Source organism: Antennarius striatus, chromosome 1 (genome assembly GCF_040054535.1).
Source record: "Antennarius striatus isolate MH-2024 chromosome 1, ASM4005453v1, whole genome shotgun sequence".
In the NCBI taxonomy this organism is placed as follows: domain Eukaryota; kingdom Metazoa; phylum Chordata; class Actinopteri; order Lophiiformes; family Antennariidae; genus Antennarius; species Antennarius striatus.
Genome location: NC_090776.1, coordinates 26,615,454 through 26,631,568, shown reverse-complemented (window position 1 = coordinate 26,631,568; position 16,115 = coordinate 26,615,454). Strand labels below are relative to the sequence as shown.

At 38.6% G+C, this 16,115-nt stretch overlaps 1 protein-coding gene across 4 annotated transcripts in view; it reads left to right on the top strand.

Annotated features, from left to right (window-relative positions):
- Nucleotides 1–16,115, top strand: part of chd9 (chromodomain helicase DNA binding protein 9) — a 77,103-nt gene that overhangs the window by 36,451 nt on the left and 24,537 nt on the right. For all 4 annotated transcript variants that reach the window (XM_068319871.1, XM_068319862.1, XM_068319880.1 and 1 more), the window contains 9 exons: nucleotides 8,934–9,045; nucleotides 10,540–10,686; nucleotides 11,191–11,259; nucleotides 11,450–11,505; nucleotides 11,887–12,004; nucleotides 12,349–12,435; nucleotides 12,705–12,842; nucleotides 13,987–14,108; nucleotides 15,472–15,715. In XM_068319871.1, the coding sequence (XP_068175972.1) occupies nucleotides 8,934–9,045; nucleotides 10,540–10,686; nucleotides 11,191–11,259; nucleotides 11,450–11,505; nucleotides 11,887–12,004; nucleotides 12,349–12,435; nucleotides 12,705–12,842; nucleotides 13,987–14,108; nucleotides 15,472–15,715 (1,093 nt within the window). The remainder of the gene's footprint in view (nucleotides 1–8,933; nucleotides 9,046–10,539; nucleotides 10,687–11,190; nucleotides 11,260–11,449; nucleotides 11,506–11,886; nucleotides 12,005–12,348; nucleotides 12,436–12,704; nucleotides 12,843–13,986; nucleotides 14,109–15,471; nucleotides 15,716–16,115) is intronic.

Genomic DNA, 16,115 nt, shown 5'->3' with positions numbered 1-16,115 from the left:
GCTGCAGGTTTATTTCCAATATTAGTACTGAGGTACATGCAGTCTCATTTCTTTTGCATTTTAATTCAGAAGCTGCATCCTATATGCAATTTGTCTAGAAAATCCAAATGTGTCACCAACGTAGCTGCTTAGCCTATGACAGTGTGGCTTTATACCATGTGATTCACATGGTGTGTCATGAAAAGCTTCTTAAGAAGAAGCATTTCAAATGTGTGTGTGGGGAAGAAAATTTATCAGTGCAAGATTGTGTCAGAAAAGTGTGGTCTCAATTCTAAGAAAAAACAAAACCAACAACTAATGTTATAATTCAGATTTTTGGTCAATCAAGCAGCTGTAATTCACATATATCACATGGGTATTTCAGAGGACATTGGAAAGCGTTGAGGTCAAAAAGCTAATGTCTGAAATGTATTTTGGCTGGTAGTTTAGAATAGCACCCGTAGCTTATCAATAACCCTCTCCTTCCCCTTCAAGACTAAGATCAACACTCCATGGGCAAAACTATAAAGCAGTGATAGTTAACTTGTGGCCTGTGGGCTTTTCTGGCAAGCCAAAGCTTCCCTTCTGACCTACAGAAGATTAATGAATTCAAAAAATGCGTGCAGCTAACATAACTACCCACCAGAAGAGGCCCTGACCGTGAATTAACTTGCAAAACCCTGGAGATGATCCAAATAGCCTCTAACTTGTAATTCACTCTTCTGCAGGATCTGATTATATTCCAGCTCTGTCCTCTTTACTCTCTGGGTCCACCATTAAATCGCCTGGTTCTCAGGTTGGTCACCCCCTGCGACTGACAGCTGTGCACTGGCTGAACCACAGGAGGTAACAGTGGAGTTGGAGAATCACCTGTGAGATGCATTAAACAGCACTGGGCTTGATTCTCATTGGCCAACCATTGTAATTATTCTTGAAGTATTTTTTTAAAAAATATTACAGTGGGCCCTCGCTTCTCGCGGTTAATGCGTTCCAGGAACCACATGCGATTAACGAATTCCGCGATAGAGCAACAAACTACTTATCTTATTATTTACGGTAATTTAAACGTTTATGAACCCTCCCCATACTAATATTAACCAACCTTCTATCTGTATTACCTTTTCCCACACTCTTATCGACTGTTTAAAGCACTTTTGTGTCTCACGTAAGTCAGAGACTCACGGAACGTAGAGCACTTCTGGTTGCCGTCAGCCAATAGAATTCGGATACGGTATCACGTGACTGCCTACCAAAAATCCGCAATGAGGTGAAGTAACGAGTGTTGATGCGCAAGGGCGCGCTGTATAGTGGACCATGACTTAGTTCTTTCACTTAACACAGTAGATCATAAATTGGTCAGGTTGTTTTTTTCTGTTCACCAACAACTGCTTCGGTTGTGGACGTCTGACAGCAGCATTAGTAGATTATGTTTTTCTCGTGTTCTTAATAAGTTTGTACATTTTGAGATAAATTAATACAGAAATGTTTACTGCGTGGAGAGGGATGGTGGCGCAGTGGGTTGCACTTACCGCCTTACAGCTAGAAGGTTCCAGGCTTTATTCCTTTGTGTGGGAAGATTGTATGTTCTCCTTGTGTCTGTGTGGGGTCATTCCAGGTTCTCTGATTTTGTTCCACCTCCAAAAACATACAGCTTAGGTGAAATACACACCAACTTGTCCGTAGGTTTGAGTTTGTGCGTGTGTGTGTGTGTGTGTGTGTGTGTGTGTTTGCTTTTCTTTCATGTGGCACTGCAATGAGCTGGCATCTTATACCCAAACTTTTGACCATAGCCTGCTGGGATTGACTTCGGCAGACCCGTGACCCCCAAAGCGGAAACATGGCTGAAGACGAAATGAATGGGATGGATGTTTACTACATAAAACGTTCAACAATATCCAACCGTCATACTCAATAAATGCACATTACAAATTGTGGCCCTTGAACAAATTTAGCTCATAATCTCTCTTCAAAGATTTCTTTATACCACAGATTAACAGTTGGAGATGTGGTTTTAAATCCAGTAAAATAAAGTCATGTTCAAATGTTTTTGCTTTACAAGTATATAAGACAGTTGTTCACCTGAAAATTTCAGCAAAACCAAAGCAGAATGCTTTTGTTTTTCACAAATTTCTTTAACAGAAGAACCGAAAGGAGTGACAAATTTTATGTTTGATATGAAGTCTGCCCTATAGGTACAACATCTATGAAAATATTTTATCAAGAAAATCTGCCCTGGAGATGACTCTCTGCAGACTGGAGTTTGCTTTTTTAGACAGCCTTCCTCCTAAAAAATAACCTCATGTAATCATCTGATGAAAGCACCGTGCTGCTCATTCCTTTCTTCTTTCACCCTCCCCCTCCTCCTTTACATTTTTTTTCCCTCATATAAATTTGGTTCTTCCAATGAGCTCAAAGCTGTGCATCCAATGTTTTGTGTTAAGCAGGCATGCTCTGAAATGAGTACAAAGCAGCAGGGTTGCAGGAAAATATCAAACAAAATGGTGCTTGTGAGATCAATTACATGATAGAAAATGGAGGTTTAAGTCGTGTATATGCAGCAGCATATAGCTGTTCATATTTCACTGCTTTGCCTGCAAGCAGTCTAATCTCTTTTCTCTCTTTCATTAAGAGCTAATGCCATTTTTAATTGACTATTTTCTTATAGTTAATCCCTTGCAGATGTCCTGTGTGTGCACATTCACATATGCGACATTTAACGTGTTTGTGGGTCAGTGTTGCCTGTCTTTTTTTTAAGTCCGTCCTGCAGATATACGCGTCCTTGTGAGTGTGTGTGTGTGTGTGTGTGTGTGTGTGTGTGTATGCTGAATAAGGCAGAAATCCCCTTTGTAGCTGTATGGACGGTGCTGATACAGTATTTGTCTTTTTAGAGGATGTTCAGTGGTGCTGTAACTACTGTTTCCAGTTGTTGTTGTGTGGCACTGAGATTATAGCCGTCCATTCATAAGAAAGGGGATTTCCTGTCAAGAACCAGCACTACTGTCTCAATAAGCCCCTCAGGATGAGAAATATGACCACACACACGCACACAAATACGCAGCAGTTTTCAAGATTTTCTGAGGTACATGCTCTCAAAAGGTGATGGGGGGGGGTTGCTCTGAGACTCACCACTGTGCAGCTTTAGCCGACAAAGCACTACCATTGCTTCCATTATAATTTCAAGCTACACACACACACACCCCCAGTGGCATCATGCCAAGTAGGGCAGGCCAACACTGGGGGACAAGGGATGGAGGTTATATGGACCAGTTGGAGGATGGAAACCAAGTAAGGCAGTCTCAAACAGCAACTAGGCAATTACTTTCAGGAAAATGCTTGTGATAGCCTATCATCGTGAATCACTCTATAATGTCAGATCAGGGCCAGCTGTAGTTTTATTAGAGATGCAAGATTATGTCTAGAGGATGACCTTTTTTAAATCTTACTGGGGAGGAAGAAAAGTAACTTTCCTGTCCATAGGTTACAGACATCAGTGCAACCAGAGTCTTCCAAGTGATAATAAATCTAAGTTAACAGCCATGAAAAAAGATGATGGGAAAGTGAAATTGGAATAAGAACAGCTTCTCAGGAGAGGAGTGAGAGCTGAAATATGATTACAGTAGTGTGGTATTTGTTACATTTATATTTTATACAAGATTCGTAAAGCCACTTTTAGTGTGTATATTATTAAACATATTTTTCCATGCAAAAACGTTATCATATTAAAGTGCTAGTGTTATTTCTAATCAATATCAAAATAATGAATGAAATGAATTCCAGATTCCCACTCACACATAAGTATTATCAACACTCTGATCCCTCTCTTCGTGTCATTTACTGATGTATTTATAGAAAAGCAAACGCATCACAGCTTCCTATTCATTTACTGGAAATAACTACAGTGGATGTTAAATGGATATAAAGATGATCATTTCACATCTCATGAATAGTTCCACAAAATGTGGGTTTTTATTTCAGGTTCAAACTTTGACACCTGTAAGACAGGAGCAACAGGAAGTCCTTAAGAACATCAAGTGTCCTCATGATGCATAATGCAGCAGTGGACTTTTTTATAGTTTACTATTGGTACTAGATTTCCTAAACAATTTTATTACCTTCACAAACAAGAGACTTAGACAGCAGTTTTATTTGAGTGGTAGGGTGACGTTAACTGCATGGTTTAGACTACCCTTACTTATTTAGGATTACAAAACATCATTTTTTATTCAGACTTTTTTATGCAGACTTGAATTTTCAGATTGTCTCTATCACCGTTATTCAAAATTGTTGAGTAAACTGTAAGCAAAGTAAGAGTAGCTGTGGCTGCTTTCTTCAATCATGGACATTACCTGCTTGCCGTTGGATTAGCTTATGTGGAGGCCATTCAGGCAAACAACGGTGTAAATAAACTGTTGGGTGGTCCTGTGAATCGACTGCAGCTCAGGGTTGTAATTATTGTGTGGCTTAGTGTGTTTTTATACTTATGTATGTGTGTTGTTATTGATTGCATATCATATATAACAGTTTCTATATTACCGTCACTGTTTTCTGTCTGTGCTGTCTCAACCGATGATTTCACATCCCTTGCGTGTCTTCTTCCAAAGCTCTAGTTTTTTTCTTTTTGTGTGGGAAACAGAAATGCTTTTCCCTTGTTACATGCTATTAGCCACTGAGCTGCTACTTGATAATTTGACTCTGTTATTCTGCAAAGCCTGTGTTCCAGCCAGGTCTTATTGGGTAAAGGAAGAACATTGTGTTTGTCCAATTCAGCTGGTTGATAATGTTTGTTTTTCTATTTCTGAGACTTTTTTTTTTTCATTGTGTCACTCTGACTTTGCACATTTTTTTTTCTCAGCCATTCATGCCATCATTGGACATAGACTGGTGTGTTTTCACAGGAACTGATGTCACCCTGAACATTACCACCCACATTGCCAAAAACACCCCCAAGGGCCTGTTGCATTACAACCATAAAATGCCATTGTCAGGAGGATTTATGGAATGGAATGTCATCCAGCAGGTTTAGAAAGAATGGACATCTGTTTGGCAGTGGACTGCTTTCAGATCTCACAATAGAAGAAGAACCGTATAATGACAATAGCTGTGTGTGTTTGGGTATTTGCATCTTTGATACAGATATCATGCGGTCTAAATGAGCATGTTTTATGTATTGAAGCCTAGTTGGGAAAGCTAGATTTTTTTTGAATTGTTGAAACCTGACTGAGCAGGTGTTGCTGCTGATATGGACAAATATTGTATGAACATTAAAAACATTTTCACTTAGTTTCATTCTTAGTTTCCCAAGTTATCTATTAGATGTTCGTCATTTTTAAACACATCGTGTAACTGGATCATGTCAGTCATTGGAAAATAGATAAATCTGCTCAAAGTGCCCAGAGTGTACCCATCCCCCAACCTGCGACGGCAGAAGAAGCAGGTGTTGAAAATGAATGGATGGATGGATGGAGGGATGGAGGGATGGATGGATAAACCTGCTGAGCTAATGTTAGCAGTGGTTTGGATGGCACTGATGGTGCTCACCCATGCATCCTGTGTCTGCTGAGAACATCAGAGAAACACTGATATTTAAAATGTAATGCTTTGTTTGAGTTAGCTTAGTCAGTTCAAATGATAATATCTGTCCTGGTAAAAAAAAGGCTCAAACAGACAGAATCCACCACATAAAAAAAAATCAAGTGGCTCCCATAATCACATGCTGTTGTCATCGAAGTACTTCCTTGGTTAAAACTATTATAACTTATTAAAACGTCTGGCTTTAACTAGGAATGCTTGATGGTTTTTTGTTTTTGTTTTTGTTTTTTTTAAATTATACAGACAATTCTGTTAACAAATAATTCACGATCCAGAGAAATTGCAACCATATTGTCTTTTTTAAGATGGAAATCAGTGATGATATGTTCCTGTACTCAGTCAGCTTTGTTCTTCTTTCTCTCAATCTTTTCTAAGCCTATGTCAGATTGCAAATACATGGGCGAGTCCATTAAAGAAATTAGGGTTTGTACTATTGGCTCTATAAATCAGCCATAATTTCATTACAATCTGGTAACGTAAATTTTCCCATTATCTTGCCCATCTGTCTGACTGAATTTATTCTGATTAGTACTATGTGCAGAGTTCATTTTTGCTCAAGAAAGTAGTGCATCCCTGGAATGCGCTTCAATGAAAATTTTGCATCCCAACATGACGTCTATGCATCCCAAAAGTAATAACAGAATATACGGTAGAAACCGCATACGCAAGGATTTAGTGTTGCCAGTAGTACAATATAAAAATTAAACAAACTGTTAATTTTAACAATTTTACTAATAACGACATCATAACTGTTTCAGGAAAAAGGTTAAAACAGGAAACTTACAAATATTTTTTATCAAAATGTTACCGCCTGGTGGTCATTCTTAAAAAAACAATTTAAGAAATGAAGAAAGATGTACAGGGTGCCCTCATTCCTCCCGGTTAATGTGTTCCAGGAACCACACGCAATTAAAGATTCTGCGATAAAGCGACAAACTATTTGTCTTATTATTTACGGTATACTGATATTACACCACCTTCTATCTGTATTACCTTTCCCCACACTCTTATCGACTGTTTAAAGCACTTTTGTGTCTCACTTCAATCCGAGACTCACAGACCGGAGCACATTTCTGGATGCCGTTGTTGCTCATACGGTATCAAGTGACTACCTACCAAAAATTTGCGATTAGGTGAAGTCGCGAATGTTGATGTGTGATTGCATGAGGGCGCACTGTAATACATTTTTCCCCCCCTTTTGCTTTTAACCCAATAGTTTTCTTTGCCTTTATTTCATATATTCTCCTGTGGACACTGCACCATGCTGACAGAGCCTTCTGCACACAGATTTTTTTGTAAGCTGCATTTTGTCTGGGGTGCTGACATTTAGCCGTGCGGTAGAAATGTTTGGATTTTTGCTGGATTTCACTCAGCTTCTTCTGCGCCTTCTTCCGTACTGTCCACAGTAATATCTGTTTTATCTTTTAATTAACTTTTTTCTAATTTTGTGATGCATCTTTTTCGGAGGAATGTTGAATTTGTTGTATCACTACATCCACTGGGGACATCCGTCTGACAACAGACAAAACCCTCCCATGCTACAGTCAGAATGTGCCGGTGATTTTTATTTTTTGTACTTGTGTGTGGTGTACAGTATGAAGCCTCTGCATATGTTTAATGCGTATGTAAGCATGTTAGAGAGTGAGAGAGGGAGGATGCAGACTTGTGTCTTAATAACAGCAGTGTTGTATTTTAGCTTTCCTATTAACATCACACCAAGCCATAGATTTTTCGCCTGTGGCTTCCAAGTGATAATGCAGTATATGCAGAGAGGCACAAGATAGGAAGTGGCTGAATATGAGGTGTGAGAATATATGGGTAAAGGTCACAGACATAATATGTAGCTGTGTGGAAAAAGAGAGGGAGGACGAAGTGCTGGTGAAAAGTATCAGCTAGCATCTATTCAGTGTGCAGTCGGCTTCTATTTGAGCTCCAGATACATTCCAGCAGTTGGTCTTGGTACATTAGGCCATGGCAATAAACAGGTTAATGTAGCTTGAAGGTGAAAATACTTGCTAATTTATAATGAAAATACAGTGGTCTAAATCTAGTGGTAAGGTTGGTGCTTTAGGATATTACTGCAGTGAATTCCTTTATCTATTCTATTAATTCCACTGTGAACATGTCAGTAAGCACAAATACAGTATTTACTGTCATACTTCAGTGGGTCCACGCTTTGTTGTTGTCTTCAGAGCTGGTGACAGAAAATCATCTACTGCTGCAACTATGTCTGCGGACTGCAATGCACGAATCAATGACCTCTTGTTTTACTTACATCTACAATGCTGATGCAAACCTGCAGGAATTGGTTGTAAATGTTTTTTAGGTGGTCTAGGTATTATTTTTCGCAAGACACATGTACTCTGATGGCTTTGTCTGCTTTGGCCTATATGATAACACAGGCTGATACTTTTATTTACCCATATAGTTTTGTTTTCCTATTGAAAGGCAAGTAACAAAACCAAATATATTGTTTGAACATTCTTATTGTGCAGACAAAGAGTTGAGTTTGCAGAGAAAGTTTGCAGAGTAGTTTGCAGTCCTTCAATAGACTGAGCATCTCTTTCAATTTTTTCCCACTTAGCAATGGATAGTGTTCTTTTAAGTCTAAATTAAGTGGGCAGTCTTAGTCAGTACCACAAGACCATGTGTGCATAAACAACATATTAATATCTAGATGTGATAAAACTGGAGTCAAAAACATTAGTTGAGCTAATGTGACAAAAGCCATAAACACATGCTAAAGTGCACAAGAAAGGAATGCAAAGCTTTGGCATGTGGACAAATGAAAGGTTTTTCCTCATTACTTTCAGTTTAGCTTGACAATGTGCTTTCATACCTGTTCAGTATGTACAGCATTGATGACACAGTACATCGATACGGATGCAGTTCTATATTTATATTTTGTAGACCCCCCCACACAGAGCCACAAGATCTGTTGGTTGAAGATACAGTATAAGCTAATCCTATTAAAGGACGCAAAAAAATTAAATTTGCTGCTATTTATTTCATGAACTACAATGGTGTCTGATCATATATATTTTTAGTTTTATTTTAACAATTATGAATGTTTATTTTGTCTGAGTCTTGTGTTGAGAAGGGTTTTTTTTTTTTTTAAACTATAAGCTGTTTGTAATGTGTCCTTTTGTACATAAGAGTAGGTACAGAACCAGGCCAACACTGTTTTTCAATAAACACTTGCTTTGTTTTCCTTCTTCTTTCTGAGCTGTCTGTTATATATTCAACAACTCAAAGGGCTCCTAAATGCACGCTTATAGTAAATATTAGCATGCGCATGTGGAACAGGTTTTCGTTCTTCAGGCCTTTATCTCATTGTGGTTTGTGTTTTGTTTTTTTTTCCATAGGAAAATTGTCATTAAGATCGGGAAGAAGAAAAAACGAAAGCCGGATTCTTCGGAGGAGGAGGAGACAGATGATGACCCGCCCTCTCGACACAATCCTAAAGATATAGACTCGGTAAGATCTTGCACATAGTCAAAATTCACGCACACTTATATACGCACTGTTAAGGTCACATTTTCACTTACCAATTGAAAATATTTCTCCTCAGCTGAGTTGCAACATTTGGATTTTATAAAGGAATTGGCTTCATTTGATTTATAACTTTTATACCTCCTTCATTCAGAGGGATTGTTCTCATTACCTGTGGTGTTTCACCTCCTTTAAAAAAAGCAAATGGATGTTTTCCGTTGATATTCTTGTACCGTGCACTGATTGAAGTGGTGTGTCCTTGGCCTGACTGTTAACACTGCTGCTTGAGCAACGGCTTACTACTTCAGTTTGACTCTGGTTTGAATGAAGGTCATGCAAGCATTAGTTATCTCAAGTACACATTCATATTTGTGTTGATGACACACACAACATCAGCTCAGCACATGTAGCACAACAATTGCATATTCAATCCTGAACATTTAAATTCAACAGATTTTCATTTGAAAAAAACGCCTCTGCTGCAGTCAATAGGAAAGTCACTATTTTGCAGTTATTTCAGTTAGTTTAATAAACCAACATAAGCAAAATGATATCATATTACACCATCAATATTATACCCATTGTTTCTGAGGTCTTTGTGATTTGATCAACAACAGTAGTTGAGGTTGATCGCATGTGACTTAGTTTAACAGAAGCCTGTGTTCTTGGCTCATTTGCTGACTGCGGAAATGACAAATGAATGTTATTCTAATAATGACGTGCGTGAATGACAAGGGACTTTGTCTCTTCCTTCACCTCACCATTTTTCCCCTTCATTTCCTATCAGGATTACTCCCTATGATATGAGTTTACTAATTAAATGGAGCCTCTGGCTTTGATTAAAACAGTCTGTTGATGACTCATTCAAGACGATCCTGTGGAAGAAGTCAGGAGCATTTCTGACAACTAGAACAGAAGTGTGGTCACCTCAGGGGTTTAGCGCTATTGTCAGGGCATGTGCAGGCTTGACTTTCCAGCTGGTGGTCAGCCTCAGCTTTGCGTATATCTCCATGGGGATATTGTACTACACACCTAATTAACTTTGGATCAGTGGCATTTATTCCTAATTAACTACATATTATCTTTAGGAGGGGCTCATGTATTGATGCAGCATACAGCAGCCCACGCAAATGATTACTCTGACAGGAAGGAAGCATGATTTTAAAGTACTCTTGTTTTTTTGTTTTTATTCTGACTAACGTAATTTTAACCGGAATTTTCCTTGGCTTCACTGAAATCTGGGTCATTCATAGGTCGTGTTTTTGCTGCTTTAAAGTTGATGGATAATTTGTTTAACCCTTTTTACAGTATGTTTTTTATTGAAAAAAATTGACAAAGTTATTTGAGTTTGTAGTCTGAAATTTACGACACTTAGATTGGATTTTTTTTTTAATTACAGTTGATGGAAATCAATTATTTATTCTAATCTAAATATTTAGCTTTTTGTTGATGATATAAATGTGTGTCTTGTATTTTTAGAAGAGGAGATCTAATCGGCAGGTGAAGAGGAAGAAATACGCTGAAGAGCTGGAGGCCAGGCTGTCAGATGATGAAGTCAAGGTTATTGTCAAAGCCAAAAAAACCAACCCTGTAGCATCCAAGGAGCCAGCGCTTCAACTCTTTGTAGTAAGTTGTTCTCTTGTATTGCTCTAGAGAACAGGGAAAAGACTTCTTTTTTTGTAGAAAAACAGCTCTATGTGCTCCAGAAAGTGAGCTACATTTCAATGCTACAGTGTGGCTTACAAACCACACTGACCAGCTATGTAATCCATGCCATAGTTAACCATTCAAATGCACCTGCTGCTTATTGAAGAGGGGACAGTTGCAGTGCCAACTCTGCTTAGAATATGTTCTTAGAAGTGCGTTTTAAAACATATTGTTGTTATGAATGATGGAGATTAAAATCTCACTCTACAACAGCCTCTAACCTGTGTTACTCTCATGGTAAAGAAAAAAACAACAACATACAATTGTGTGTGGACCATGCTGTGTTGATTTCTAATCACAATTTTTACCCTATAGTATGTGGAGTTTTTTTTTTTTATTATAAAGTATGTTCATACGTTTTTATATTCCGTTTTTATATTCGAGAGTTGATCAATTAACCCTTGGCATTAAATATCCGCTTAGGAGAATCCCAGTGAAGAGGATGCTGCAGTTGTTGACAAAATCATGTCCTCTCGAATCGTCAAGAAGGAGGTAATGGTTTTGTATTCACTGTATTCAGTAGCATCAAGTGAAAGAAATTATTTAGGTGTTATCAACACATCCTTTTACTTTAACAGGACATTAAACAATGCTTTGTGATATTATATAATGTAACCGTTGTACTATTTTTGTAAGTTTATTTTTATTTCATTTTTTTGTGTTCTTTGAAACTTCTCTGTAGGTCTCTCCAGGAGTGGTGATTGAAGTGGAGGAGTTATTTGTGAAATACAAAAACTAGTAAGTTTTTTTCTTTTAGTTGTGATATCCTTTTGCTTTCAACTGTTTCATTCAAACCATTAGTGTTGTAAAATTCCACTTCAAGGTTGTTATCTTATGCCATTCCAGACTTGATTTAATATATCTTCTCTGAACTCAGACACTTCATCAAAAAAACCTTCAGAGGAGGAATTTTATTTTTTGACTTGTCAAGTTGTGCTTGACACAACTGAAGAGACCAATAACTTTCTAAATAGCAAATTCAATAAAAGATTTTGTGATCACATTTGCAATCTGCAGTCACACCTGGTGGCCACAGATGTTGTTTTAACCTTAGTCTAAATGTGTGTGCGCGTGTGACTGTGTGTGTGACTGTGTGTGCGACTGTGTGTGCTTTGTCAGCTCCTACTTGCACTGTGAGTGGGCCACGGAGCAGCAGCTGGTGAAGGACAAGAGGATACAGCAGAAGATCAAACGTTTCAAGATGAAACAAGCCCAGAGAGCGCTCATCTTTGCAGATGTAAGGCTGTGTGGACAAACTGTATACTACCTCTTTGTGTACATACATAATTGGACATTTACAATCAACAGATGTGCAATTTCTCAAGTCGTCGTCTCTTAGAACATGTGTGTCTTTAGTACATATACGCAGATTTTATGTGCTTATATGGATGTTAATTTTTTTTTCTGTGTTTCCTTTGTGTGGGCAGACACATCTGTGATGCATATATTTGAATGTTTTACTTGCTCAGTCGTTACAGCCATGATGCTTATCTCAGACTCCAGATGGCGAGTGGGCACTTTAGTTTATTCTCTCATTTACTCTCTTTCTTTCCTTCTTGTTGTTCTTCCTGTTCCTCTTAGATGGAAGAGGAGCCCTTTAACCCAGACTATGTAGAAGTAGACCGAGTGCTGGAAGTGTCGTATTGTGAGGACAAAGACACGGGAGAGGTAAAGTGAATAGTCTTTCATTTGTTAATCACATCAGTTCGCAGTATCTGTATGTTTAGTTGTGTATTCCTGCCTGAACATGTTTTACTCTTTTTCATTTTGTGGTTTTTCGGCCTTTCAGCTCATTCTCTGCTCTAGTGATGTCTTTGTACTGTTGGAGTGCCCAAGGCCATTCTAATGGGCTTCCTTGCGGCCTTTGTTAAATTTATTAAAGCATGGTTTGGCCTTGTGCTAGTTTCTTGGTTCTTATTTTGCTCTGTCTGATTCAGGAGGTGGTGTACTACCTGGTGAAGTGGTGCTCTCTGCCTTATGAGGACAGCACCTGGGAACTAAAGGATGATGTCGATCAAAGCAAGATTGAAGAGTTTGAGCAGCTGCAGGCAGTGAAGCCAGACTCGCGCAGAGTGGTGAGACATACCTGGCATTCCTCTCTAATCACTCTACTTCCATTTTTACATCCCACTTCAAAGCGGTGATGTATTGCGATTGTCAGTGTTCGTTCGTTCGTTCGTCAGTCCGTTCGTTCGTTCGTCCGTTCGTTCGTTCGTGTGTCCACCAATATCTTCACAACTGTTGCAGATAGAAAGATGAAACAAAAAGCACATAATTCGGGCGGCAAAGGAGATGTAAGTGAGATGATGACCTTGACCTTGAGAAAAGTAGGTCACGGTCAAATTTTAACTTTTGTACACTCAGGAAACCGGATAAGATAAAAACACGAGGGAGAAGGACTGTGTAAGACCATAGATCAAAGCTAGTACTTTGATCTACATATGTACTGGCTTTGATATGTGGTCTTACTCACACTGACCTTCTCCATATGCACTAGTCTATGCACTAGTCATACCTTCAGGGTACCCTAACCTACCCTGAAAGTAGGTCAGGGTAAATTGTGGGATGTTGCAGTCTCTGACTGCCTTGTTCTTATTTGCTCCCACACTGGTCATCCATTTGTTTTCTTTTCTTATTGGTATTCTGAAGAGTAAATAATGGAGTTTTCCCGTTTTCAGAAAATTGTGTTTTTCTCTTTTATAATAATGAGTATATTTTTTTGTCTTGCAATCTTACTGGGAATATGTTTTTCCTGGACTCACAACATATAGCGATGGTGAAATTAATGGGCATCATTAGTCAAACTTTAAACATATGTACACAGCGATGTGAACAAACTGGGGAGATTCAGAATCAGGTGCTGTCAGTCACTTCAAAAGCAGACAATTATATTTTTGCTGTAAAAATGGGGATATTACTTTTTGTTTTATCTGAAGAGATTTTCGAGTTAAAAATGCCTACTGCATATTAGAACCTCAACATTCAGTGGGGAAAGATTCCTCGTTTTTATATCTATGCTTTTATAATGTAATTTATATGATCCCGCGGTGCACTGGCGTTGAGCCCGGAGTTTCCCCTGCCTCAAGACCTCAGCCAGCTGGGATAGGCTCTAGCTCCCCGCGACCCGCAACAGCAGAACAAGCAGTTCAAAGATGAATGAATGAATGAATTTGTATAATCCTCAGTGTAGAATTCATGTTAGAATTATTTCTCACTTAGGAGCGTCCTCCGGCCAATATGTGGAAGAAAAGGGAGCAGTCGAGGGAGTATAGGAATGGCAACAGCCTCAGGGATTACCAGCTGGAGGGCGTCAACTGGCTTCTGTTCAACTGGTACAACAGGTTAGAATAAATATCATACTTGTACTGTATACATGCAAATATCCCACAGCCTGTTAAACTGTGGTGTGAAATAGTCATTGTATATTATCTGACTGAAGTATGTAACCCCATTCCTGGCCAGAGTGTTTTCTATGGGCAAGTCAAATCTAGAGTTAATCATGGAAAGTCCTGCACACTTTTCAGTCACAGTATAATAGATAATCTCTTTTTATACATACCACATATTATATACTTGGGAATATCTTTGTGACATGTCATGCATGTGGCTAGATGGCTTCAATAGCTTTTGCAGATAGAAGCCAGACTGTAGATTTAACATACATCTTACACCTCAAGCAAAATGATACGTCTTTATGAACTCTGTTTGCAGTGATGTTTTATTATTCCCAAGACAATAGAATGCTAAAGTATATTTATTGATTCTGAGATTCTACGCAGGCATTTTGTATGTCATGAGGCCTCCTCTGGGTGCATTGAGACTGCAGATAATGAATAATGAATCACTTTTCCAGCCCTACGTGTGTGTGTGTGTGTGTGTGTGTGTGTGTGTGTGCGTGTGCGTGTGTGTGGACCATGCTGTAATTTGTCTGTATTCACATTATTTGGTTGGGCCTGTGAGTTAAATTTCCTGTCAAGGTCCACACTGCCAGAAGAAAAATTGCCTCTTTTCACACACAATCACAAAAGAATCTCTGCACATTACATCCGGAATATGTGATGTCAGTATGCTTGCATTAACCCTGGAATTTGCTGTATGTGTGAGCATGCAGGATTTTTTTTTGCATGCCTACGCAGACATATTCATCAAAATGTAGAGAGCTACTTAAGAGGCCAGTGGGAATGTATGCAACTCGCAATTAGCATCAGGACATAATATCTCCACCCACTGGATGACGGAACAAATGGTTTGCCGATGTACACACCATACAACAGAGACAATTTTATTTTCCATTACATAGTATCTCATCTCTTTGGTCTGTTATTACTGCTGATGATGTAATTTTCTCCACCACGGTTCACAGTTTACTCTTTTAGTATAATGATTTTTTTTTTAGTATTGCTCTTGTTTCCCTCCCTCTTTCTATTTTTTTCATTGTCATCACATTCTGTTTTAACCCACCACTTATTATATCTACATACATATTGTCACATAGAGCAGAAATGCTCAGCATATAGTATGTAGTCATATCTTTAATTTTATTAACTATAAAATAGTTACTGAATCCAATTTGAGTGCTGTACACACATTATGTATAAGTGTCTAATATAGATGGTGCATCAGCCTCTGCTCTCTCTTCTGGTTTCTAACATTAAGTAAATTATGTCACTACTACTTCTAACTTTTTTAATCTGCACCTGTCAGACGAAACTGCATCCTGGCAGATGAGATGGGTTTGGGGAAAACCATCCAGTCCATCACATTCCTAGAAGAGATCCGTCGTGTGGGCATTAAAGGGCCATTCCTCATCATTGCTCCTCTGTCCACCATTGCCAACTGGGAGCGCGAGTTCCACACTTGGACCCATCACAATGTGATCGTCTACCATGGCAGCATGGTCAGCAGGCAGATGCTCCAGCAGTATGAGATGTATTTCAAGGATGCGCAGGTAAATCAGGCACAGAGCCGTTTGTGGTTTTTTTTTTGTTTTTTTTTCTGGCAAATATCAGGGTGTGATTACAAAAGCCATAGTGAATGGGGTTTTAATTGAACCCAAAATAAAGTAGGCAAAGTCCCATCAAAGAGTTACACTGAGGTAGCACAGGAGATATTTTATATGACCGATTGGTCTCAGTACTTCAATTACAATCAATTACCAATCACAATCTTTGTTTATAAGAAAGTTTTATTTTTGAGACATGCCTATCAGTTGAATACACAAGGACTAAATAAGTACCTTATTAAATCAACTTTGAGTCAAGGCTACAGGCTGGTGTCATGGTCCCCTGAATGAATTGCGAATCAATGTGAATTTTCCATTTCTTCTCAGATGTGAACATCATCAATAT